This window comes from Thermothielavioides terrestris, chromosome 2, assembly GCF_000226115.1.
Source record: "Thermothielavioides terrestris NRRL 8126 chromosome 2, complete sequence".
Taxonomy (NCBI): Eukaryota; Fungi; Ascomycota; class Sordariomycetes; order Sordariales; family Chaetomiaceae; genus Thermothielavioides; species Thermothielavioides terrestris.
In genome coordinates, this window is record NC_016458.1 from 138,104 (window position 1) to 164,442 (window position 26,339).

Below are 26,339 nucleotides of genomic sequence, written 5' to 3' on the forward strand. Positions count from 1 at the left end.
ACAGTACAGTCCTACTGTGAAGTGGACTAGTGTGGTAGTGGAAGTCGGACCTGAAATAGCTGGCCAACGGGGAAGTCGCAAAATTATGAAAAACAGGTTGCCAGAGAGAGCGGCGGATACGCGGGAGAGTTGCTTGTGCCTGCAGTCAGCCTCCACAATATATCATCATTGGCCCGCTTCGTCTCCGGTGCCTGGCATGGGACGGGTATGTCCTGGGGTGAGACGTGCGTCCCAAGGCTCGAGTGATTTCGAGACATCTTGTGCTGGCCTCACTCGTGCGTCAATGCGTCCCAGGCATCTGAATGCCTTCAACCAGATAGCGGTCGACGAAGTTGCTGCATTCACAGTGCTTACCGCCGTCTCGGGTAACCGAGTAATCTGGCTCGGCGTTGATCTCCCGTCCACTGCACCGATCGATCGCGACGCAAAATCTTGCTTCTTACTGCCGCTTACCTTACCTTACTTATTTATCTTACACATTGCATACCTACCTACGACACCCCGACAAGTTACCTACCTCTCTACCTCCCTACTTTCGTATATCTCGACCTGACTGACCTAGTTCTAAGCTCCCTCTTTTGCTCACATCATCCAGCCTTATCTTCGACACACTTACTGTACCCCCCTGTCTCGGGTACCGCCATCGAAGTCCTTACCGGATCAAGAATTCGGAAAAATCGCCGATTTGGCACATGGCGACTGCTTCGGGAACGATCAGCGACCGGGGCACGGACCTGAACGGCCTGACACCCTGTCGGTTTCCACGCTTCAGCCGCCCGCCGCCCAAACACTTCGCCGCAGCCGGGGTCCGACCGATGGCATCGGCCCGGGTGGCGATTGAGCGGGCCGAGGAGCTGCTGGCGCTGTCGGCGGCCGATCCGGACGCTCTCGGCGCTGTGCTGCGCACGGCCTGGGCGGTGCTCCTGCGCTGCTACACCGGCCAGGACGACGTGATCTTCAGTTTCCAGCGCGGCGGGGACGGAGCTGCCGCCGAGCCGGCCGTGGTCCGCTTTTGTTTGGACGATGGGGCGTCAATTGCCCGTCTCGTGGGCCGCGCCAAGACGGAGCTCGCTGGCCGGCCGGGCCCGGCGGCCCCACCCGAGCTGCTCCGGTCCGGAGACCCGGATGATCGGCCCCTTTTCGACACCGCCGTTGTCTTGTGGACTTTCTCGCAGACTTCGGCGCCGTGTCCGGTTTTGTCGCCGGTAATATCGGTTCCCCTCCGTCTTGCACCTTGGGTCAATCCGCTCACTCTGCACCACAACACCCACTCCTTCCGCCCCCTGTTTGAATATCACTGCTACAAACAACCCTAACCCTTCTCATTCTCCTGTGTCTTGTTTCTCTCGTTGACGACTGACACCCGCGAACAGCAACATACCAGCCTCCGCCTGCTCGCCAAGCGCGGCGCCTCGAGCCTGACACTCTTTCTCGAATGGAGCACCGCCCACCTCGGCATGCCGCCGTCGCAGGGCGCGCTCGTGGCCAGCACACTGGCCGCCATCCTGAGCCGCATCCTCGGTTCGGTTCGCGAGCTTCTCCCCATCCCTTCCTCGGCAGCAGCAGACCTAGACTCGAGCTTGACGCTCGGCTCGCTCGACTGTCTGAGCCAGGCAAATCTCGACCAGGTCTGCGCCTGGAACACCGAGTACGAGATCCGGCCGGTCGAGAGGTGCGTGCACGACGTGATTGGGGATCGGGTGCGCGAGACGCCAGACAAGGAGGCTGTCTGCGCGTGGGATGGGCGGCTCACGTACCGCGAGCTGGACCACGTTGCCGGTCGGCTGGCGCGGCGGTTGGTGCAGCTTGGGGTTGGCCCCGAGGTGTTGGTGCCGCTTTGTTTTGAGAAATCGGTCAGTACCAGTACCTTTTACCAGTGTAGATATCGGGTGTGCTGATTTGGTCGACATCCAGAAATGGACCCTTATCGCCATGCTCGCCGTGCTGAGGGCTGGCGGCGCTTTTGTGCCCTTGGACCCGTCTCATCCAGTGGAGCGCCTTCGCGGGCTTTGTGAGTCGGTCAGAGCGAAGCTCGTGCTGTGTTCTAGCCACCTCGTCCAGATGCTTACTGGCGTCGTGGATACTGTGCTGCCGGTGGACGACAGCACTCTGGCTGCGTCACCGGTGGCAGAGGCTGAGGAAAGTGCCCAGGATGCACCGGCTGTGGCCAGTACCAACCCAGCATATGTCATCTTCACCTCCGGTTCCACTGGAAAGCCCAAGGTTGGTATCCGGAAGCGAAAGGTTAGCGGACGAGATTGCTAATCCGCCATCGCAATAGGGCACCGTAATCGAGCACCAAGCCTTCTGCTCCAGCGCGAGGGCACACGCCCCGGCGCTGCTGATCGACGGCACTTGCCGCGTGCTGCAGTTTGCAGCACATACGTTCGACGCCAGCCTGGTCGAGATGCTCACGCCGCTCATGGTCGGCGCCTGCGTGTGCATCCCCAGCGAGCACGAGCGGCTCAACGATCTAGCTGGTGCCATGAGGCGCATGGCCGTTGATCACGCCGTGCTGACCCCGTCGTTTGTAAACTTCCTCACCCCGTCCGCCGTGCCCGGCCTGCGGAGGCTCGTGCTCGCTGGCGAGGCCATGTCGCGCACGCACGTCGCCACCTGGTCGCACATTGAGCTCGTCAACGGCTACGGCCCGGCTGAGAGCTCCGTCGCCGCCGTGGTCAACCCGCGTGTCGGGCCCGAATCCGAACCCACGGATATCGGACTGCCGTGCGGCGTGCGAGTCTGGCTTGTCGATCCTGTGGATCACGATCGCTTGGCGCCCGTTGGCTGCGTGGGCGAGATGCTCCTCGAAGGACCGAGCCTGGCGAGGGGGTACCTCAACGACCCCGCGAAAACGCAGGAAAGTTTCATCTTTGATCCGGCTTGGGCGAAAGACGCCTTGCCGTCCAGCGCACGTCGTCGCTTCTACAAGACGGGCGACTTGGCGCGCTACAACTCGGCCTCAGGCTCACTCAGCTATGTCGGAAGAAAGGATACGCAGATCAAGTTCCACGGCCAGCGCATCGAGCTCGGCGAGATTGAGCACCACCTCGCCGCCGACGAGCAGGTGCAGCACGCACTAGTCCTTCTTCCGAAGCATGGACCCCTGGCAAAGCGGTTGACCACGGTGCTTTCGCTCTCGGATCCCTCCCTCGCAGTCAGCAACGAGCAAATCGCGCAGCCGGGCCTGAAACTGGCCGGCGATGCAGCCCTGACGGAACCGATCATAGAGGGGATTCGCACGCGCTTGGGTACGCGCCTGCCTGCTTATATGGTACCGTCGACGTGGCTATGCGTTGAAGCCATACCCATGCTGTCGTCCCGGAAAATGGATCGCAAGACCGTCTCGACGTGGGTTGAAAGCGTCCTGATGGCGGAGGAATGCCAGAAGATCCTCATGGGAAATCATTCCGCCGAGCAGGCGACACCCTCCACAGCCTCCCGAGACAACGTCGCGCTGACCGAGGTTGAGGAAAAGCTCCGCAACATCTGGAGTCTAGTCTTGAACCTCCCCGCGGACCAGATCAGCCCAGACGACCGCAGCTTCCTCAACCTGGGCGGCGACTCCATCTCGGCTATGGCTTGCGCAAGCCACGCCAAGAAAGCGCGCCTCGGCCTGACAGTGCAGGATGTCCTCAAGGCCAAGTCTTTGAAACAACTAGCCGCATGCGCCAAGCCCATCGGGGAACAGAGTAGAGGGCAGGACGAAGCGGGAGACGAGGATAAGAGCGCGCTCAATACGCCCTTCGACCTCACTCCAATCCAACAGCTGCACTTAAGTCCGTGGTGAGGCCGAGGGTGACGAGCACTTCAACCAGAGCTTCTGCCTGCGGCTCTCCCGTCGCGTGGACGAAGGCGCTGTCCGGGAGGCTATCCAGGTCGTGGTAAAGCGCCACGCGATGCTCAGAGCGCGCTTCAAGCCAGGCGGAGAAGATGACCGGTGGCAGCAGTTCATCACGCCCGATGTTGAAGGATCCTACCGCTTCCGTGCTCACAGCGTGCCATCACGCACGGAAGTGGACGCCGGCATTGCCAGCGCCCAGGGTTGCCTGAACGTGCGCCGCGGCCCGATAGTTGCTGCCGAGCTCTTTGCGGTCCAGGACAAGGGCGAGCAGATCCTGTTCGTCACAGCGCATCATCTAGTGATCGACCTCGTCTCCTGGCGCGGGATCCTTGAGGAGATGGAGGAGATCCTCGAGAGGCCACCGGGTGACACCGGCGCCATCACCGTCCACAGGTCTTTGTCGTTCCGGAAGTGGGCGGAGCTGCAAATAGACGACTGCGCAGGCAAGCCCCTCGCCCAGGTCCTCCCGCACGCCGAGCAAGTCCCTGCGGCGCAGTTCGCCTACTGGGGCATGGATGACCGCCCGAACCTTTACGGCGACGTTGTTTGTCAGGGTTTCGAGCTTGACGTAGCCACCACCGCCCCGCTCTTGAACGACTGCCACATCCCCTTCCGCACCGAGACGGTCGATGTGCTCCTCGCGGCCCTCATCTGGTCCTTCCACGCCACCTTCCATGACCGCGCTCCCCCAGCCATTTTCAACGAGGGCCACGGCCGCGAACCACCACGCAGCCCAACCGACAACGCCGAAGTCGACATCGCCCGCACCGTCGGCTGGTTCACCACGCTCTTCCCCGTCGCGCTCTCGACCCCCTCCCCCTCCACCTTCGCCGACGCGCTCATCCAGATCAAGGACCTGCGCCGGCGCGCCCCGGGCAACGGCCGCGCCTATTTCGCCGCGCGCTTCCACACGCGCGAGGGCCGCGACCGCTGGGCCGCCCTCCACCGCCGCATGGAGGTGTCGTTCAACTTCCTCGGGCGGTATCAGCAGCTCGAGCGGGTCGGCGCGCTGTTCCGGCCGGCCGAGGGCGCGCTCATGGCCGGCGAGGCGCACCCGGGCAGCGCGACGGCGGACTTCGGCGCCGCCTGCGCCCGCTTCTCGCTGTTTGAGGTCTCGGCCGTGGTCGTCCGCGGCGCGCTGCGCTTCGGCTTCGCGTGGGACGGCGGGATGCGCCACCAGGAGCGGATCCGGCGCTGGGTCGCTGCGTGTCGAGGGGTGTTGGCCGAGGCCGCGGCGACGTTGCCCCGGGCGGCTGGGAGGATGACGGCGAGCGATTTCGCGCTGCTGCCGGACTTGTCGCTGGCGGATCTGGAGGCGTTTGAGCGCACCAGGCTGCCGGCGCTCACGGGTGGCAGAGGGTGGGCTGCGGTAGAAGACATCTACCCTGCCTCGCCGATCCAGCAAGGGTTGTTGCTGAGCCGCACCAAGGACGGGAGCTTCTACGCCGTGCGTCGGTCGTTCGAGGTGAAGCTCGGTGGCAACGATAACCGAAGGGGGGTCGATGTGGCGCGGCTGGTGCAGGCCTGGAAAGGCGTTGTGAGACACCACGCGCTGCTGCGGACCGTCTTCGTCGACGCGCTCGGCCAGACGCGGGCGGGGAGTTGCGATCAGGTGGTGCTGAAGGACGTTGAGCCCGTCATCATAGTCCGCGATTGTCCGGGGGGCGAACGCGAGATGCGCAGGCTGATCGAAAACTTGGAGCCGATGCAGTACCAGGATCAGACGCCGCAGCATCGCTTCTGCGTGTTCCATGATTCCACGAAGGCGGGCAGCAGCGTCTTCTGCGTGCTTGAAATGAGCCACGCTGTGATGGACGGCGCTTCCATGGACATCCTCTTGCGCGATCTCGGCCGGGCTTATGACGGCTCTCTCGCACACCGGCCCAAGCCGCTTTTCAGCCCCTTCGTAGCGAGGCTGCAGCAGCGCAATGTTGAGACCGATGTCGCTTTCTGGGCGAGCCGGCTTGCAGGCCTCGAACCGTGCCATTTCCCAGTGCTCACGGACGGCGTCAACGTGCCCGAGACAGAAAAGCAACTCTGCTCACTCCGACTCGAGTTCCCGGGGCTCGCAGCGCTGCAGGAATTCTGCAGCAACAAGGGGTTCACTCTGCCCAACGCGTTCCACGTCGCATGGGCTCTGACGCTGGCGTGCTACACGGGAACCGACGACGTGTGCTTCGGCTATCTCGTCTCCGGGCGCGACGCTGCACTTGAGGGGTCCGAGGATGCCGTTGGTCCTTTTATCAACATGGCCACGCAGAGGGTGAAGCTCGGCGGTGGCAGCGACGAGGACCAGTCTGTTTCCCTGTTGCATCTTCTCGAGGTTGTGCAGCGGGACCAGCTCGAATGCATGCCGTACGCCCAGACCTCGCTGGCCGAGGTGCAGCACGCGCTCGGTGTCCCGGGCGGCATGGCGCTGTTCAACACTTGCATCTCGTACCGCCGACTCGAGCCCAAGACGGACGAGGCGAAAGGATCCATCGTCTGCGAGGACGTGGGGACCCTCCACGACCCAACTGAGTATCCCATCTCGGCCAACGTCGAGATGGACAGCGACGGAGGCGCCGCTATCGATGTCGACTACTGGACGGACGCCGTGTCCAGCGCACAGGCCCAACACGTTGCGGCAACCTTCATGCAGGCCTTGATGAACATCGCCGAGCACGCTGACACGCCGATCTCACAGCTGGATCAGGTCCACGAGACGAGCAAGGAACGCATCTGGAGCTGGAACGCCAACATGCCCTCCGCCACCGTTGATTGCGTTCACCGCATGGTGGAGAAGCAGGTGATTCTCCGCCGACAGGCCCAGGCGGTCCGCGGATGGGACGCCGACTTCTCGTACGAGGAGCTGAATACGCTCGCGAACCGGCTGGCGCGGCACCTGCTGGCCTTTGGCGTCGGTCCCGAGACCCTAGTGCCCGTGTGCTTCGACAAGTCCGCCTGGACCGTGGTCTCCATGCTCGCCGTGCTCAAGGCCGGCGGCGGTGTTGTGCCCCTTGATGCCACGCACCCGGCTTCGGCACTGGAGGGCAGAGTGGCTGACGCCGGTGCCCACGTGGTCGTCGCGTCCGAGACACGGGCTTTCCTGTTCGAGGCCATGGTGCCCTACGTGGTGGCCGTCGGCCCGGCGTTGATGGATCAGCTGTCGACATCAGCCCCCCAAGAGGAAGAACTCGGAATCGAGTCAGGTGTGGGACCCGAGAATCCGGCTTTCATTATGTTTACCTCTGGCAGCACCGGGAAGCCCAAAGGCGTCGTTCTCTGCCACCAGGCCCTGGTCTCGAGCATGCTCGCCCACGGCGCAGCGCTGGGGCTTGGCCCGCATACTCGCTTCCTCCAGTTCGCAGCACACACATTTGACAACAGCATCGAGGAGATGTTCACGACGCTCATCCACGGCGGCTGCGTGTGCGTGCCCTCAGAGGCGGACCGACTTGGCGACCTGCCCGGAGCCATCGACAAGCTGGACGCCAACTTCATGGACCTGACGCCGACGGTGGCAGCTCTGCTGCGGCCTGAGCAGGTGCCCAAGATCCGGGGCATGGCTGTCGGCGGTGAGGCCCTCACCCGCGAGGTGCTGGATGCGTGGGGCGGCGCCATTCCCGTGCACAACCAGTACGGCCCGAGCGAGTGCTCCATCAACGCCGCGCACAAGCTCCACCTCGACGCAAAGGGCGATGTTGCCAACATCGGCACAAGCGTGGGAAGCGTGTCGTGGGTCGTGGATCCCCAGGACCACAACCGACTTGTACCCGTCGGGTGTGTCGGCGAGCTGCTGATCGAGGGGCCCATCCTCGCGCGGGGTTACCTGGGTAGGCCGGACGAGACGGCCAAGGCGTTCATCGAGATGCCCAGGTGGGCGCGGTTGGACCCGCGCCACTCTGAGAGAGGCTCTCGCAGGATGTACAAGACTGGTGACCTGGTGCGGTACAACTCGGACGGCTCGCTCGTCTATCTGGGGCGCAAGGACACCCAGGTCAAGCTGCACGGACAGCGTATCGAGCTGGGCGAGATTGAGCATCACGTCAAGGCTCATCTCCCGCCAAATGCGCAGTCTTCGGTCGAGCTGGTGGCGCCCGCACAATCCACGAAGGCGCTGGCCGTGTTCGTCTGCCTCCCTTCTCCCGCGTCCACTTCTCCAACCAAAGCCGACGAGGAGGACGATATCCGAATCCTGCCTATGGACGCCGGCTTCTATTCTCTCGCACAGACCATAGCCGGCTCCATGGCCGCAGAGATGGCCTCTTACATGGTGCCCCGCGTGTTCCTGCCAGTGTCCAAGATGCCACTCACCTCGTCGGGCAAGCTGGACCGCCGCCGCCTGCGCACGATGGCCCACGCGCTTGCGGACGGCATAGTTGCTTACCGCCTGGGAGCGGAGAGTCCGAGCGGTCGCGCACCCGAGACAGCCATGGAGAAGCAGCTGCAGGAGCTGTGGGCGGCGGTGCTCAATGTGGAGGCCGCCACGATCACGGCCGACGACAGCTTCTTCCGCCACGGCGGCGACTCAGTCGGTGCCATGCGCCTGGTTGCTGCGGCACGGCAGAGGGGCGTTGCGCTGAGCGTGGCCAGCATCTTCCAGGCGCCCAAGCTTGCTGATATGGCCAAGCTTGTCGAAGGATGCAGCGCCAATGGCGGTGCCAAGTCGCAAAACGGCGCTTCTGCTGCAAAACCCGTTGCGATTGAAGATGAACGTGCACCTGGGCCAACTGAACCTTTCTCATTGCTCAGCAAGACGAGCGAAATGAGCTTGCAGGAACTGCAGAACCAGGTCGCTTCCATCTGCCGCATCGACGTCGGTGCCATCGAGGACATCTACCCCTGCACTCCTCTCCAGGCAGGACTGGTTGCCGCATCCCAACGGCAGCCCGGCGCCTATGTCGCCGTGAATCTTTACCAACTTCCTCCTGACATCGATATGCCGCGGTTCAAGAGCGCGTGGCAGGAGGTCGTAGATTCAGAAGCCATCCTGCGAACCCGCGTCGTATTTGTCGAGGGCATGGGCTTCTTGCAAGTCGTGGTCAGGGGCAAAATCACATGGGAAACCGCCGCAACAGCGGACGAAGTCCTCGGGACGCGTCACCGCCAGCTGCCTCCGCACGACGGCGGCATCCTGTCGCGATACACCATCATCGGCGAGGATGGCAACCAGCCAACGTTCGCCTGGACGTCGCACCACGCTCTGTACGACGGATGGAGCTTGCCGACGCTGCTGGCCCGCGTCGAGGCGCGATACCGGAACCCAGAGGCCGACATGGCCCCGTCGCCGCACTACTCGCGCTTCGTCGAGCACCTGGCTGGCCTCGACGCCTCGGCCTCGGACGCGTTCTGGACCGCAAAGCTGTCGGACTCCGGCACCACAGCACCACAGCATTTCCCCCAGCTGCCTCACCCAGGCTACCGCGTGCAGGCCACAAGCCAAGTATCCCGCTCGGTGCGCTTTGCCCGGCCCAGGGACGCAAACCTGACGCTGGCCTCCTTCTTGCGGGCGGCGTGGGCGCTCGTCGTGTCCGTCTACTCGTCCTCGGACGACGTCGTGTTCGGCGAGATCCTCAACGGGCGCGACGTCCCCGTGGCCGGGATCGAGGACCTGGTGGGGCCGACGCTTGCGTCCGTCCCCCGGCGGGTCCGGATCGATCGCGCCATGAGCGTGCGGCAGATGCTAGCAGACGTGCAGGCGCAGCTCAACGACGTCATCCCCCACCAGTTCGCCGGCCTGCAGCGCATCAGGACGCTCAGTCCAGCGGCTGCGGCGGCGTGCGACTTCCAGAACCTCCTCGCCGTCGACCTGGCCGACGATGTCGCCGAGGACAGCTTGTGGAGCAACATGACGGGCGGCGGCTCGGCGCAGGGGGCCGAGTTCTTCAGCTACCCGCTCAACGTGACCTGCACAGTAGGACGCCGGAGCCAGAATAACAACGCGGACGAGATCCAAGTGCGTGCCTTCTTTGACGCCGGAGTGGTCCCGCAGTGGCAGGTAGCGCGCATGCTCGGCCTGTTCGAGACGGTGCTGGTGCGCCTTGCCGCGGCAGAGAGCCAGGGCGACAGGGTCGGCGACATGGAGCTGCTCAGCGCAGACGACAAGGCGGTGCTGCGCAAGTGGAACGAGACTCCCGGCCCGCTGGTGGAGCGGTGCGTCCACGAAATGATCTGCGAGACGATGTCGCGCAGCGGCAGCGAGGCGGCGGCTGTGGTGGCCTGGGACGCGAATCTGTCCAATGGCGAGCTGGATGCCCTCTCGGGTGCGCTGGCGCGAGACCTGAAGTCAAAGGGCGTGGGGCCTGGCGGCAGGCGGTTGGTGCTGTTCTGCTTCGAGAAGTCGGCGTTCGCCGTGGTGGCGATGCTGGCCGTGCTCAAGGCCGGCGCTGCGTTTGCGCCGCTGGACCCTGCTCATCCCGTGGGCCGGCTCAGGGAAATCGCGGGCGACTGCGCAGCAGACGTGGTCCTGTGCTCGCCCAAGTACCAGAAACTCTGCGCCGACGTGGCCAGCACGGTGGTGCCTGTCGACACGGCCATGCTCAGGAAGCTCGAGAGGGCGACATTAGCCGGTTCGGCTTCTGATGAAAACGGTGAGTGGCGGCTCGGTTCAAAAAAAAATGAAATGTCATTTCGCTGACTGAATCTTGTTCGAAAAGCAGGATGCGCCCCAAGCGACGCGGCATATGTTATCTTCACATCTGGAACGACCGGAAAGCCGAAAGGCACAATTAGTGAGTTCAACGTCCTTCGGTCCTTCTTGTTCGAGTCACTTTCACGGTTTTGTTGTTTCCATTTCCCCTTACCCCCTTTTTGGAGCCGCCCCACCTGCTTGTGCGTCACCCTTGTCACCCCCACTTGGCTCCCGAGGCCCCACAACCAGCCTGGTCGCCCTGTCCAATTTCCCCGAACCGCAACTGCCAATCAGGTCTCTCCGGTTTACCATTTGATCGCACGCAATGTTGTCTCCCACTTGCTCAACCTTAACGAAGACATCATCAAATGCTGTTATTCATCATGTTTTGGGCGCAAATATCTGATGGAAAATTCCTTCTGTGCTGCCTTTTTCTGCCAAAAATGATCGGCGTCGCGAGTTGCGACCGATCCCGGCCGCAACCACCAGTCCGCTGGAGGAACCATGATCTTCGATCCTCTCCTTTCAATTTCATTATCCAGGCGAACGCCTTTGGCCCGTTTCTGTGGCATCTGCAATCAGATCCAAGATGGATATGATTTCACCTGTTCTGGCTACTAACCATGCCCAGTTTCGCATGCTGCCTTCTGCTCCGGCGCCGCCGCACACGGCCCGGCCATGCTCATGAACCCGCCATTCCGCTTCCTGCAATTCGCCTCATACACCTTCGATGCCTGCCTTGCCGAGATCCTGACCACGCTCATGATGGGCGGCACAGTGTGCGTGCCGCGCGAGGAGGACCGCACCAATGGCAATATCGCCGCTGCCATGGAGCAGATGGGCGTCACCATGGCTCTCCTGACGCCCTCGTTCGCCCGCGTCCTCGAGCCCGCCGAGGTTCCGCACTTAAAAACGCTGATCCTCGGCGGCGAGGCCATGTCCCAGAGCCATGTGGCAACTTGGGCCGACAAGGTGAACCTGGTCAACGCCTACGGCCCCAGCGAGTGCGCTGTCGTCGCCACCGTGAACTCCCATGTTCGTCCCTCGTCCAACCCGGCGAACTTGGGCAGGGGCCTCGGCCGCTGCTGGATTGTGGATCCGCAGAACCACCACCGTCTTGCGCCCCTCGGCTCTGTCGGGGAGCTGCTGATTGAGGGCCCGACCTTGTCGACGGGCTACCTCCGCAATGAGGCGAAGACTCGCGAGGCCTTCGTCGAGAGTCCCCGCTGGGCCTCGGACGTGTCTCTGCGTTACCCGGACATGCCGCCCCTGGTCCAACGCCGCATGTACAAGACGGGTGATCTCGTCCGCGTGTGTGACGATGCCTCGGGTGAGATGATCTACGTCGGGAGGAAGGACGCATCGCAAGCGAAGCTCAACGGCCAACGCCTCGAGCTTGATGAGATCGTTCACCACCTTTCTGCCGACGATGCTGTTCGACACGTCCTTGTTATACTCCCCAGGAATGGTCCCTGTGCCAAGCGCTTGGTCGCAGTTCTCTCCCTCCGAACACTCAACCATGTGCACTCCCGAAACGCTGCCAACCACACGGATTTTGAGCTAGTAATTTCGTCAGATGCGTCTACCGTTTTGGAGAAGGTCCAAGAACGGCTGCGAGAGAAGCTACCGCCGTACATGGTCCCGTCCACCTGGCTCATCCTCCGGAGCATTCCGTTACTTCCTTCCGGAAAGCTTGACCGCAACCGCGTGGCGGATTTTGTTGAAAAAATGAGCGAGGAGACTCTCGATAAGGCCAACGCCGCCTACTCCACCACTGGCCCCGAAAAACACCACGCCGGCATGGCCCAGCCTGCGCAGAAGCTCCCCGTTGACGAGAGACTCAAAGTCATCTGGAGCGAAGTCCTAAACATCGCACCTGAGAGGATCGGACCAACGATCTCATTCCTTCACCTGGGAGGCGACAGCATTACCGCTATGCAGGTTATGGCTCGGTGTCGAGCCCAGGGCATCCGCATCTCTGTGCCTGATATTATCAGCAGCAAATCTGTCCACGAACTCGCCCTCAAAGTCACTGTCCCCAAGGAAGAGCAGCATGCCATCACGGTTGCCGAGGAAGATCATCACGAGTTCGACCCGACGCCCATCCAACAGTTGTACTTCCAACTCATGCGGAACAAGGAGCCCTCCACCACGTCTCACTCGCAGTTCAACCAGAGCTTGCTGCGGCGTCTGGCCCGGGACGACATCAGCTCGGACGATTTTGCACGCGCCGTCCACGCCCTGGTTCAAACGCACTCGATGCTCCGGGCGCGCTTTCGGCGCGACGGCACGGGCAACTGGCGGCAGCGCATCACCTCAGACGTCAGCGGGTCCTATCGCTTCAAGACGCACGTCCTCGGCAGTGCGAGCCGCCTGGAGAAGCGCATTCAGAGCTCGCAGGCGGCGCTCGATATCCAGAAAGGGCCGTTGCTGGCTGCGGACTGGTTCGCCGTTGGAAAAGACAAGCAGATCCACGTCTTCATTACGGTCCACCACCTCGTCATTGACGTGGTGTCGTGGGGCATCGTCCTTCAAGACTTGGAGACCTTCCTGGCCTCGGGTCGCATCCCGCCCCCATCCTCGATGCCCTTCCAGGCCTGGAGCCGCAAGCAGTCTGAGCAGGCCCAGGCGGAGACGAACGGGCGGCGCCTGCTTCCGCACCACGAGACTGCGGACACGGACCTGGAGTATTGGGGCATGGCAGATATACCGAACCTCCATGGTGATGCGGTTATGGCCGACGATATCGAGCTCGACACCGATACGACGGCTTTGCTACTAGGGCCAGAGTGCCACGCTCCTCTGCAGACCGAAGTCCTCGACATCCTGCTTGCCGCACTCCTGTTGTCATATCGCAACACAATCCCTGATCGTCGGGGCGTTCCCACCGTCTACAACGAAGGGCATGGCCGCGAGACCTGGGACGACGGCATGGATCTTTCACGTACAGTGGGATGGTTTACCACTCTTTACCCGGTTCACCTACCGGACGAGTCGTCTTCCGGTAAGCTTCTGTCCCCTGTCCCCGGTGACGACTCTCCAGAATCCCGCCTTGCTAACCAAGAATCCAGATGATGATATTGTCAGCGCCGTCCGGTGGGTCAAGGACTACCGCAACCGCTTGGTAGGCAAGGGCCGGCCTTACTTTGCCTACCGCCTGCTCACGGCTCAGGGCCGTGAGGATTACAACCAACGCTGGCCCGTCGAAGTCGCATTCAACTATCTCGGCCAGATGCAGCAGCTCAACCGGCCAGATAACTTCTTCCGCCCCTTGGATGACGATGTTGGACGGGGAGTCAACGCTGCATCCGATGTTGGCAAGGATGTTGCCCGCTTCGCTCTCATTGAGGTGTCGGCGCTTGTGGCCGGTGGCCGCATGAAGCTCTCGTTTGCCTACAACAAACACATGAAACACCAGGACTCGATTGCACGATGGGTGGCGGAATGCCAGTCCCTCCTTCGGGAAGCCCCACGGCGGTTACTTCAGCGTGTCTCTGAGAAAACACTCAGCGAGTTCCCCCTACTGCCCCTCACCTACTTTGGTTTGGAGAGCCTCGACCAGAGACTCCACGAGGTAGGCGTGAATCTGCGGGACGTCGAGGACGTCTATCCCTGCACGCCTATGCAGCGCGGCTTGCTGCTGAGCCAGTTGAGGGAGCCTGAAAAGTACGCATACAAGATGGTGTTCCAAGTCGAGCCTTGCCGCGGACAGGACATCGGCTTGCAACGCCTATGCGATGCCTGGCAGACTGTCGTCCGCCGCCATTCCACCCTCAGGACCATCTTTGTCGACACGGTGGGCGACGAAGGGTTGATGGACCAAGTCGTTCTTCGCAGCGCACCCGGGCGCGTCCAGATGTTGGGATGTGACAACGATGGGGACGAGGCATTGCAGAAGCTTCAGTCCATTCCGTCGATAAACTACAGCGAAAAGAAGCCTCCCCATCGCCTCTCAATCTGCACAGCTGCAAACGGCAACGTCTTCTGCCAGCTGGAGATTAGCCACGCCGTCTGCGACGGCTCCTCGGCTCCAATCCTGTTGGACGACTTGGCCGATGCTTATGGAGAGGGCGTGATCAGGAAGCCCGTGCCGTTGTACCGCGATTATATTGCATACATTCAATCGCAGCCCCGCGGCGAGAGCATCCGGTATTGGAAAGATTACCTAGCCTGCGCCGAGCCATGTCTGTTCCCCTCGCTCACGGATGGAGATGTGGCCGCGCAGCCCTCACTCGGCTCGTACGCCGTCACAATCACCAACGTGACCAAGCTTAACGCCTATTGCCTCGACTCTGGCATCACTTTGTCAACACTGCTTCAATTCGCGTGGGCCTTGGTGGTCCGGTCGTACACCGGCGCCGACGAGGTCCTCTTCGGCTACCTCGCCTCCGGGCGGGACGTGCCCGTCGCGCACATCGAGCAAGCTGTGGGCGCCTTCATCAATATGCTGGTCTGCCGACTTCACCTTCCCGCCGACGCAGAGGTCGGCGACGTGCTCGAGACGATGCAGGCGGACCTGGCCAATGCCATGAGTCACCAGAATTGCTCGCTCGCCGAGATGCAGCATGAGCTCCAGCTTCCGGGCGCCACGCTGTTCAACACGGCCTTCACGTACCAGAAGCGCACAACAGCCGCGCAAGCCCGGCATTCTCCCAACTCTGCGCTGCAGTACCGCGTTGTGAGCGCTGAGGATCCGAGCGAGTATGCCGTGGCGCTCAACGTCGAGGCCACGGACCAGACGATCGAGGTGCACTTTAGCTACTGGAAGAATGTGGTCTCCGATGCGCAGATCCGGAACGTCGCGGCCGCTTTTGAGCAGGCGCTGAGCAGCCTCATTGCAGATGGTCGGGATGATTGCACCATCGGAGAAGTGAATCTTGTTGGCAGCGCAGGGATCCAACAAATTCGGTCGTGGAATGACGTTGAGCTGCCTCGTGTTGAGCAGTGCATCCACGATGTGATTGCACAACACGCGCAGCAGCGTCCCGTCTCGACACCGGCCGTCTGCGGATGGGACGCCTCCTTCACCTATCGCGAGCTGGACGGAGCGGCCGCCGCTCTAGCACGCCATCTGGTGAACTCTGCCGGTGTTGGGCCCGAGGTGTTTGTTCCGCTCTGTTTCGAGAAATCCGCGTGGACCGTGGTTGCGCAGCTTGCGGTCCTCAAAGCGGGCGGCGCTTTTGTCAACCTCGATCCTAGCCATCCCGACAGTCGTCTCGAGCAGCTCGTCCAAGATGTGGGTGCCAAGACAGTGCTCTGCTCGGCGAAGCACAAAGCCAAGATGGATAAGATCGCCGGTGTCAACGATGTGTTCGTGGTCGACGCTGCCGCCATTGCTGCTCTTTCCAGCAAGGCTTCTGTTACCGAAGCACTGCTCCCGTCCAGAGCCACGCCGTCCAACGCCGCCTACATTATCTTCACGTCCGGGACCACGGGCAAGCCAAAGGGCACTGTCATCGAGCATGCCGCCTTTTGCACAGGCGCCCTAGCCCACGCCAAGGCCATGTTCATGCATTCCGACTCGCGAGTGTTGCAGTTTGCGTCCTACACCTTCGATGCCAGCATCATGGAGACGCTCTCCTGCCTTCTTGTCGGCGGTTGCGTCTGCGTACCGTCGGACGATGACCGGATGAACGATGTTTCTGCGGTCATCCGCAACATGGGCGTCACCTGGACCCTGCTCACGCCCTCTGTGGCGAGTACCGTCAAGCCCCAGAGCGTACCCTGCCTCAAGACTCTTGTCACCGGCGGCGAAGCCATGGCCGCTGGCCACATTGCGCGATGGGGCACTCAGTGCGCGCTGGTCAATGCGTATGGACCAACAGAGTGCTCTGTAGTGGCGACTACAAGCACCAAGGTGGATGAATCTCGCCGCGTGTGCAACCTCGACCGCTTCAATGTCGGGACTGCGGTTGGCGGTCGCGTTTGGGTTGTCGATCCTGCCACAGCCGATCGCCTGGTTCCAATCGGCGCGGTTGGCGAGCTGGTAGTCGAGGGCCGCTTGGTCGCTCGCGGCTACCTCAACAACCCTGAGCAGACCGCCAAGGTCTTCATCCAGTCGCCGGAGTGGACTAAGGATCCCGGCTTTCCAAAGTCTATGTGGCTACACCAGGACACCATGTACAGGACCGGCGACCTTGTGCGTTACAACTCGGACGGATCCATCTCGTACATCGCGCGGAAAGACAACCAAATCAAGCTGAATGGGAGGCGGATCGAACTGGGCGAGATCGAGTTCCATTGCCGCGGCGGCCTGCCAGACGACGCACAGTCCGCCGTGGAGGTGGTGTCACCAGCCAACAATCAGACCGCAACCAAGTCGCTTGCCGTTTTCTTCTGTCTGCCAAGCAACGAAGCCACTTCCCAGCCCTTTGCTCTGCTCCCCATGAGCGAGCCGGTGCGCAACCTGGCGCTCTCCATGGAGACCCACGTTTCCAGTCATTTGCCGTCCTATATGGTCCCGCAGCTCTTCATCCCCATCTCGGCAATGCCGTGGACGAGCGCAGGCAAGCTCGACCGGAGGCAGCTCTACCGAGCCGTCGAACAGTTGAGCCGAGACGATTTGGCACTTTATCGGCTTTCTGCTGCTGCCGCCGCTGCAAGGCATCGGAGCTCTGCCACCGAAACCGAGAAGAAACTGCAGAGTCTGTGGGAGGCGGTTCTCGGGCTCCCGGCCGGCTCCGTCGGTCCCGGGGACAGCTTCTTCCGGCTCGGCGGCGACTCGCTGACGGCCATGCGGCTCGTCGGGGCAGCGCGTGTCCACAAGATGGTCTTGACAGTACTGGATGTCTTCGAGAAACCGGTACTGGCCGACATGGCGCGGGCGTGTGGCGGCTCGGAGGAGGAAACGGCCGTCGCACTCCAGCTGAAGCCTTTCGACATGGTCCCTGGCCCACGATCGCAGCTCGACGTCCTCTTGCAGGACATTTCTGCTCAGTGTGGCCTGGCTCGCGAGCAGATTTGCGATGTATACCCCTGCAGCCCCCTGCAAGAGGGCCTGGTCACCCTCGCAGCTAAGCAGCCGGGGGCGTACGTGGCGGTCAGCACCTTGAAACTCCCTGATGATATTGATCTGGATCGGTTCAAGGCAGCTTGGCAGGAGGTCTTCAATGACACGGACACGTTGCGCACTCGCATTGTCCATGCCGCCGACTCAGGATTTCTTCAGGTCGTTGCCGCGCCTGGGCCGATCGAATGGCATGACGAGCGAACGGTTGAGGATGCAATCGCCAACGGGCAGGCATTGGGCTCCCAGCACGGCGGCGCCCTGACCCGATACTCCCTTGTTCGGGAGACAACCGACCGTGGTGAAGGGCGTCTATTTGTCTGGGCCATCCATCATGCGCTCTACGACGGGTGGAGCCTGCGTCTCCTCGCGAGACGAGTCCAGGACGTGTACAGCGGCAAGAGCGCCGTCTCGGATCAGCGTCAAAACGGCGGGGCAACCCGGCTCCAATACGCCAACTTCATTCACTACCTGAGCCGCAGGGATATAACAGCCTCGGAAAGGTTCTGGAAGGAGTCTCTGCGCGGTGCTGCTGCCATCGTTCACTTCCCGCAACTCCCGCCTGCCGTCGCAAACGAACGCGAAATGCCGATCTTCCGGGCAGAGAGACGAAAGATGCACGTTCGCCGCGCCGGCGCGCTCGTCGACATCACACTTCCAACCCTGGTCCGAGCAGCGTGGGCCATCGTCCAGTCTGCCTACACCGGCCTGGACGACGTCGTGTTTGGAGAGACGCTTGCGGGCCGCAACATTGATGTGCCAGGCGTGACAGAAATAGCCGGTCCAACCTTCACCACGGTGCCCACAAGGGTATGGCTGCCTCGCGATATGCATGTCGCCGAGTTCCTGAAAGACATGCACGCCATGGCCAGCCGAATGGTTCCCCACCAGCACCTGGGCCTGCAGCACATCAGAAGACTCAACCCGGATTGTGCTGCGGCCTGTGACTTCCAGAATCTCCTTGTCGTCCAGGCCGCTTCACCGATCCCCCGAGAGCAACACGGCCAGGAGCCGGATTGGGATTTCCAAGGAGGGTCTGCGGCTGAGAGCTTCTTCACTCACCCTCTGGTTCTGGAGTGCAGCGTCGCCGACACCGACATCGAGGCCACTTTCCATTACAACGAAAAGGTGCTCTCAACATGGCACGCTAAGCGCCTTGTTTATCAGTTCGAGGCCGTCCTGAAGCGGCTTGTCCGCTACTCCGAGAACAAGGAGGCCACGTTGGCCGACGTCCACGTCATCAGCCCGGAAGACCAGGCGCTCATCGCGAGGTGGAATCGTATCGACGCTCCTGGAGGCGTGGAAGCCGCCGTGGACGCGTGCATCCACGATCTCTTCCTGGAGCAGGCAGCGGCGCAGCCGGAACGGGTTGGCATCAGCGCCTGGGATGCCGAGCTGACATACGGTGAAATCCGCGAGCATGTATCTCGTCTGGCGGTGCATCTCAAACAGCTCGGGGTCGGGCGGGAAACTCTGGTGCCCGTCTGCCTCGATCGCTCGGCCTGGATTGTCGTCACCCTGCTGTCAATCCTCCTGGCCGGCGGTGCCTTCGTTCCGCTCGATGCAGCCCACCCGCTGGCCCGGCAAAAGGAGATCTTGGGTTCCATCGCGCCGCCCCTCATTGTCTGTAGTCCCGAGCACGCGTCTCGCTTTGCCGGAGTAGTCGAAACACGCGTCGTGGTCGATGGTGTCATGATCGGCAGCCTCCCTCCTGTTCCGGCTCCTTCCCCGCTGGATACAGAGCCTCCGAGTCCCGACAACACGGCCTATGTTCTCTTCACCTCGGGCAGCACAGGGCGCCCCAAGGGCGTCATCGTCACGCACCGTAATTTCTGCAGCAGTTCTCGGGCCATCGCTCGCGCGACTCATATCGAACCGACCTCCCGTGTCTTCCACTTCGCCTCGCTGACCTTTGACACTTCGCTCATGGAGGTTCTCACAACGCTAACGCTCGGCGCCTGCGTCTGTGTTCCTACTGCAGACGAGCGGCTCCACGACCTGGGACCAGCCATGGCCCGGCTGCGTGCCACCTGGGCCTTCCTCACCCCCTCAGTCGCCAACCTGCTCGATCCGGACGTTGTCTGCCCGACGTTCAAGACTCTCGTGTGCGGCGGCGAGGCCATGCTTGCCGAGACGGTTGCCCGCTGGGCCCATCGCGTTGAGCTCATGAACGGCTACGGGCCGACAGAGGCGAGCGTTCTCTCCGTTGTCAATCCGCACGTCTCCGCAGAGAAGGATCCCAGCATCATCGGCCGCCCGATCGCGGCCGCGCGGGCCTGGGTTGTCGAAGCGAGAGAGGACTGCAACGACCGGCTCGCGCCCCTGGGAGCCATTGGCGAGCTGGCAATTAGCGGACCCCTCGTGGCTCGCGGATACCTGAACGAGCCCGAAAAGACGGCTCGCGTGTTCATTGAGAACCCTGCGTGGGCGAAGACGGACTTGCTCGCCAGCTCGGCTACCCCTGCCCCCACCCGCATCTACCGCACCGGCGACCTAGTGCGGTACCGACCTGACGGAATTATCGAGTTCATTGGCCGCAGGGACGGCCAGGTCAAGGTAAACGGGCAGCGACTCGAGCTCGGCGAGATCGAGAGCCGGTTGTCTGCCGACAGCCACGTGCGCCTCGCGCTCGTCGTGCAGCCCAAGGCCGGCGCATGCAAAACGCAGCTGGTTGGTGTCGTCACCTTAGCAAGCACCGCGGCGCACATCACAACTGGTGGCGACGGCGGCGGCGAGTGCGACCCCCTGGGCGGCCCCGCAGAGCAGCTCGCTCAGGCTCGCTCCGACATCGCCGATATCCGCGCTCGTCTGGCAGACATGCTCCCACACTACATGGTTCCTTCCGCTTGGATTGTTCTCACTGTCATGCCGGTTGTTGTGTCGGGGAAGCTGGACCGGCAGAGGGTAGCGAAGTGGGTCGAGTCCCTCGACGAGGCTACTTACGAGCGCATCGCAAAGAATCTCGGCCTCGCTGGCGACGAGGGCGACAACGAGCGCCAGATGACCGGTCCTGTGAAGGAGTTGCGTGAGATCTGGGCTAAAGAACTGAATTTTCCTCTGGAGCGCGTCAGACTCAATCAACCGTTCATGAGCCTTGGTAAGTTCAGCTCATCATCAAATATTCGCCCGGGTTTCTTGAGCAACCTAAACTGACCTGGTCACGCACAGGCGGTGATAGCATCAGGGCGATGGGCGTCGTCTCCCGGGCTCGCAATGCCAAGATCAGCGTATCCGTCCAGGACGTTCTCCGGGCTAAGTCCCTTGCCCATCTCGCCCAGCTCGCCAAGCGGGCGCCTTCGACAACAGCAGCAAAGGTAGACCATGAAGAGGAGGACGAAAAGCCGTTCGCCTTGTCCCCCATTCAAAGTTTGTATCTGCAGTTGGCCGGCAAGCACGACGGCGAGGCTCGTTTCAACCAGAGCTTCACCCTAGCTGCTCCCCGTCGCGTCACCGCCGACGCCATCAAACGGGCTTTCGATACCATTGTCCAGCGTTACTCCATGCTCCGCGCTCGCTTCTCCAAGAGGGACGATGGCAAATGGGAACAGCGAATCGCACAGGTGAGCAATTCCATCCTCCCCTCATGACTGTGAACGAGCTTCTAATTCGGCCGGCTCTTCTCGGCACACAGATGGGTCCTTCGAGCTACGCGTTCCTTGCACACCACGTGGGCTCTCGGCGTGAGATAACACCAGTCATTGCGGAAGCGCAATCCAGCCTCAACATCGAGCATGGCCCAGTATTCCGAGTCGACCTGCTCGACGTGGCCGACCAAGAGGAACAAACCATCGTCTCGATGGTTGCCCATCACCTCTGCATCGACATGGTATCTTGGCGCATCATTGTCCAGGACCTGAGCCAGCTTCTCGAAACCGGCTCGCTGGCGGCAGACGCCCCGCTGTCTTTCCGGTCCTGGTGCGCCCTGCAGTCAGCCCACATCAAGACACTCGATCCGAGAACGATCCTCCCCTTCAAAGAGACTCCCGCCGACTTGACCTACTGGGGCGTACAGGGACCGCTCACATACGGCAAAGCCAGGACCGAGACGTTCAGCCTCAGCGAGGAGATGACCAAGCTGGCTCTGACAGATTGCCACAAGACTTTCAGGTCGGAGCCAGTAGACCTGTTCCTGGCTGCTATTGCGCAGGCCTTTGCGCGGACCTTCGCTGACAGGGGCGTGCCGACACTGCACACCGAAAGTCATGGACGGGAGGCCCCGGCCGGCTCATCGGTCGACTTGTCTCGCACCGTCGGGTGGTTCACGTCGATCTGCCCCGTGGCCATCCCTGTTGACGGCGACGTCCTCGACACCGTCCGGCGGACGAAGGATATCAGACGCAGCATCCCTGGACACGGGAGGCCGTACTTTGCCCACAAGTCCCTCACGGGCGCTGCCGACTTCGCGTCGCCCCAGATGGAGGTCCTGTTCAATTATCTGGGCGGTGGAATGACGCAGCAGGGTCATGATAATGAGACTGCCGACCCGCTGATCCGCCAAGTCGACGTCGCCGAGGACGAAAGCCTCGCCGATGTAGGGCCGGACGCGATCAGACTGGCTCTGTTCGAGATTTCCGCCATTGCCACGGATAACAGGCTGCAGTTCAGCTTTGTGTATGACAGCAGCTTGGACCGCGAAGCTGATGTCCGCCGATGGATCAGCAACTGCAGGAGCATCCTGGAGGAGATGGTCCAGGGTCTGATGCGCCACCCTGCCGAGCCCACTCTGAGTGACTATCCTCTGCTGCCAGTCAACTACGACGGCCTTGACACACTGATTCGAGCCAGACTCCCGCGTGCCGGTATCGACCGTGCCGCTATTCTCTCCCAGGTGGAGGACATTTACCGTTGCACGCCAGTCCAAGAAGGCATGCTGATCAGTCAGCTGCGCAACCCAAGCGCCTACCTCTTCCACGCGGTCTACAACGTCACTCACACGAACCCCCGCCAACGAGTGGCCCCCGACAGGATTGCCAATGCGTGGCAGAAAGTGGTGGATCGCCATGCGGCCCTCCGGACCGTCTTCATCGAGAGCGTCCGCCGTGGTGGCGTCTTCGATCAAGTTGTCCTGAAGCACGCGGACTGTGGGGTCGTCCTTCTCAGGAGCAGCGATGAGCAGGCGATGGAGAAACTTAGTCAAATCACTATCCGTGGAGCCGACACTCGGACCAGACAGCCGCAACTCCCACATCAACTCTCCATCTGCGCGACGGATTCTGGTCGGGTACTCATGAAACTCGAGGTCAACCACGCTGCCATCGATGGCGGCTCACTCGCAATCATCCTCGAGGAACTGGCATCGGCATATATGGGCGCTCTGGAGCTCACTCCTGGGCCTCGTTACAGTGCTTATGTTCAGCACATCAACAGCCTGCCGGACGAAGAAGGCACCAACTACTGGATTCGCCATCTCAGGGGACTGCAACCATGCTACTTCCCCAAGTCCAGCACCACAAGCGCCAACGAAGGAATGAGAACCCTGCGCTCTGTCGCCCTCAAGTTTGACCGCTACGCCGAGCTCCGGCAGCTCTCCGAGCAGACGCAGGTCACTCTCGCCAACATCATGCATGCGGCCTGGGCACTCTTGCTTCGCAAGTATACGGCGCGCGACGATGTCTGCTTCGGCTATCTGACGGCGGGCCGAGACGCACCGGTCGAGAACATCGGTCGCACCGTCGGCACGCTCATCAACATGCTCTGCTTCCGTGTGCAGATCTCGCCCTCGCAAACGCTCGAGGACGTCCTCCGCACCTCTCAGGACCAGCACCTCCGGAGCGTGCCGTTCCAGCACTGCTCGCTGGCGAGGGTCCAGCACGAGCTGGGCCTGGCGGGGAAGCCGCTCTACAATACCTCGATATCGATCCAGAATCATTCTGGGGGGATGGAAGAGCGTGTTGGAGATACGATCCTGTTTGAGATAGAAGAAGCTCACGACCCCAGCGAGGTGAGTACTGTTGTAGGCTTCCGGGGGAAGACGAGGGGTCGAAGCCCTCATACTAACCACGCTTTCCCCGACAGTACGCGGTTACAGTCAACATTGAGACTTCGAGGAACAGCGAGGGTGTGGTCTTCCGGTACTGGTCCGACCATATCAGCGATGGCGAGGCCGAGGAAATGGCCCGCTCCATGGCCCACATCCTGGATGCCTTCATCAGCCGGCCTATGCAATACGTTGCGCAGTTCGACTTGGCCCCTGACAGCAAGCCTGCAGCCGATACAACAAAGGACAGCATGATTAACGCCCTGCTTGGTGACCCAGCAAGTCCCGCGTCGGACAGGATCTTGGACTCGTCTCCGGTGGTTTCCTCCCCAGCCTCGTCGACTTTCGAGACGCCGACTCAGCATCCGCACGAGAAGATGCTTTCTGGCCTGTGGAGCGCTCTGCTCAACTTGCCCGAAGATTCCATCAGCGGGCAAGATAGTTTCTTCGATCTCGGAGGCGACAGCATCACGGCCATGAAGCTCGTGGGCGAGGCCAGGGACCTTGGTCTGGAACTCACGGTCGCCGATGTCTTCCGCCGCCCGACTTTCAACGACATGCTTTCAAGCATCCAGACCGCCGCCAGCGAGGATCCCGTGAATGGGCTTGCCAAAACTCAGAACGGAACGAGCACCACCCTGGTTTCCCGGCGCCACTCGTACGAGCGCTTCTCGCTGCTGGCGGCATCCAATGTGGAATCCTTCCTCCAGACGAACATCGTGCCGCAAGTTTGCGTCTTCCGAGGCGGCATCGACGACGTGCTGCCAGCAACCGATTTCCAGTCCATGGCGGTAGCCGGCGCGCTGCTGGAGACCCGCTGGATGCTGAACTACTTCTATCTGGACGGCGACGGGCCCCTGAATCTGGGCCAGTTGAAGCGCGCGTGTTTCCGACTGGTGCAGGCGCTGGACATACTGCGCACCGTCTTTGTTCCCTCGGGCGGCCGCTTCCTGCAGGTCGTCCTGCGAACCCTCCGACCAGCGTTCCACGTCGTCGAGGCCGACGATACGCCAGAGGACTACAAGCCCGGGGAACGGGAGGGAAGGCAAAGAGAGAGCCAAGCCCAGCTCGGGGAGTCGTTTGTCGAGTTCACAGTGGTTAAGCATCGCCACAGCTCTCGTCATCGGATCCTCCTGCGCATCTCACATGCCCAGTACGACGGCGTCTGCTTTCCCAAGATCCTGGAGGCCCTCCAAGCCGCATACAGGGGCGAGACGATCCCGCGCCCGCCGTCGTTTGCCAATTACCTGCGTGCTTCGGCAGGGGAGCTGACCTCGGAGCATTATCACCACTGGAAGCAACTCCTCGCGGGATCCTCCATGACTGAAGTCGTGCGACGCAAGAGGCCAAACTATCGCGCTGCGAGCACTACCACCGCCTGCCTCAGGAAGACGGTGCACCTGACGCCGGTAGAGTCCGGCCACATCACCACGGCCACCGTCATCAAGGCCGCGTGGGCATACGTGCTGGCGCAGGTGTCCTCCAGCGACGACGTCGTCTTCGGACACACCATCAGCGGGCGCAACGCCGCTGTCGAGGGAGTCGGAAACATGATTGGCCCGTGTCTTAACATGGTGCCGGTGCGCGTTCAGTTCGGAAGCGGGCCGGGCCAGACGGCCAGACACCTCCTCACCCAAATCCAGGACCAGCAGCTGGCCAATATGTCGCACGAGGTGCTCGGCTTCCGCGAGATCGTGCGGCACTGCACCACCTGGCCGCGCTGGACCTACTTCTCGTCGACGGTCCAGCACCAGAACGTGGATCAGCTCGACCGCATGTCAGTGCGCCTCGGCGACGTCCGCTACCGCGTCGGGTGCGCCTCTGCGGCGCAGGAAGACTTCGCTGACCTGTCGGTGCTCTCGCAGCCGCTGGGAGACGGCGACCAGTACGAAATCATGCTCAGCTTTGCCGAGGGCGGCGCCGTGCCCCGCGACTTTGCCGAGCGCGCGCTCGACATGCTCTGCGACTCTGCGCACCTGTTCGCCACCAACCCAGACGCGGCACTGCCCTCCGCGGCTGAGCTCTGCTGCCGCCCCCCGCAGATACCGTTCGACGAGGTCTCGCCCTCCGACAGCAACACGAGCAGCGACGAAGACATCCTGCAACACCTCAGCCCCGCGCAGCTCGCCAGCCTCTCCGCGCTGGTGCGCGCAGCCTGGCATCAAGTGCTGGACCAGCCAGTCGCGCACACCCAGACATCAACAACAACAGCAACAACAACCACAACGGGCAGCGGACCCGCCTCAACTGCCGCCATCGACATGGACATGGACGCCTCCTTCTTCGCCCTGGGCGGCGACATCATCGCGCTGGCGCAGCTGGCCTGCCTGTTCGCGGAGGCGCAGCAGCCCGGCCGGCAGCCGCCGCCGCGGCTCGAGGAGCTGATCGACAGCCCGACGGTGCGCGGGCACATGGCGCTGCTGGCCCGGGGAATCCCGACTCCGCCCGCTGCCGGCCACCACAAGCCGGCGGCGGCGGGAATCAGCGTGGACAAGGCGGCTGCGTTCCCTGCGGAGGGCAAGAAGAGGGGTCGTGGCGTGGTGGACTCAGGGCTGGCGGATAGGGCGCTGAAGCTGGTTCGGAAGGGGCTCGGGAAGAGTAAGGGGGCCGGGCGGGGCGCGGCGGTGAGGGTGGTGAACTAGGTGGTTTTTGTTGTTGCAAGGAGCACTGAGATTACCAGAGGGGTGAGGTCATGGTGTTTCTTTTGTGGTACTTGTTCGCTTTGCGCTCTCTTTTTTCCGCTCTGTCTCCTAGTCTGGCTTTCAGCTTTTTCCTGCATCTACTAGTCATGCATATGTCTTTTCGTTCTGTCGTCTTGAAATTTTCATTTTTAAGGAAAAAAAAAAAAAAAATACTACTTTGTTTTTATATTTGGATCATATTTAAAGGGGGGTTACTT

General features: G+C 61.9%; 1 protein-coding gene across 1 annotated transcript; it reads left to right on the forward strand.

Annotated features, from left to right (window-relative positions):
* Positions 1-692: 692 nt before the first annotated feature.
* THITE_112015 (non-ribosomal peptide synthetase) lies at positions 693-26,082 on the forward strand (the record flags this gene model as incomplete). The annotated part of the gene is made up of 11 exons (XM_003651133.1): positions 693-1,205; positions 1,374-1,853; positions 1,915-2,244; positions 2,282-3,786; positions 3,821-10,416; positions 10,486-10,557; positions 11,089-13,461; positions 13,529-20,560; positions 20,632-21,023; positions 21,095-23,404; positions 23,479-26,082. 11 exons carry the CDS (start codon positions 693-695, stop codon positions 26,080-26,082), a joined length of 24,207 nt encoding a protein of 8,068 aa, XP_003651181.1.
* Between the last annotated feature and the right edge of the window lie 257 nt (positions 26,083-26,339).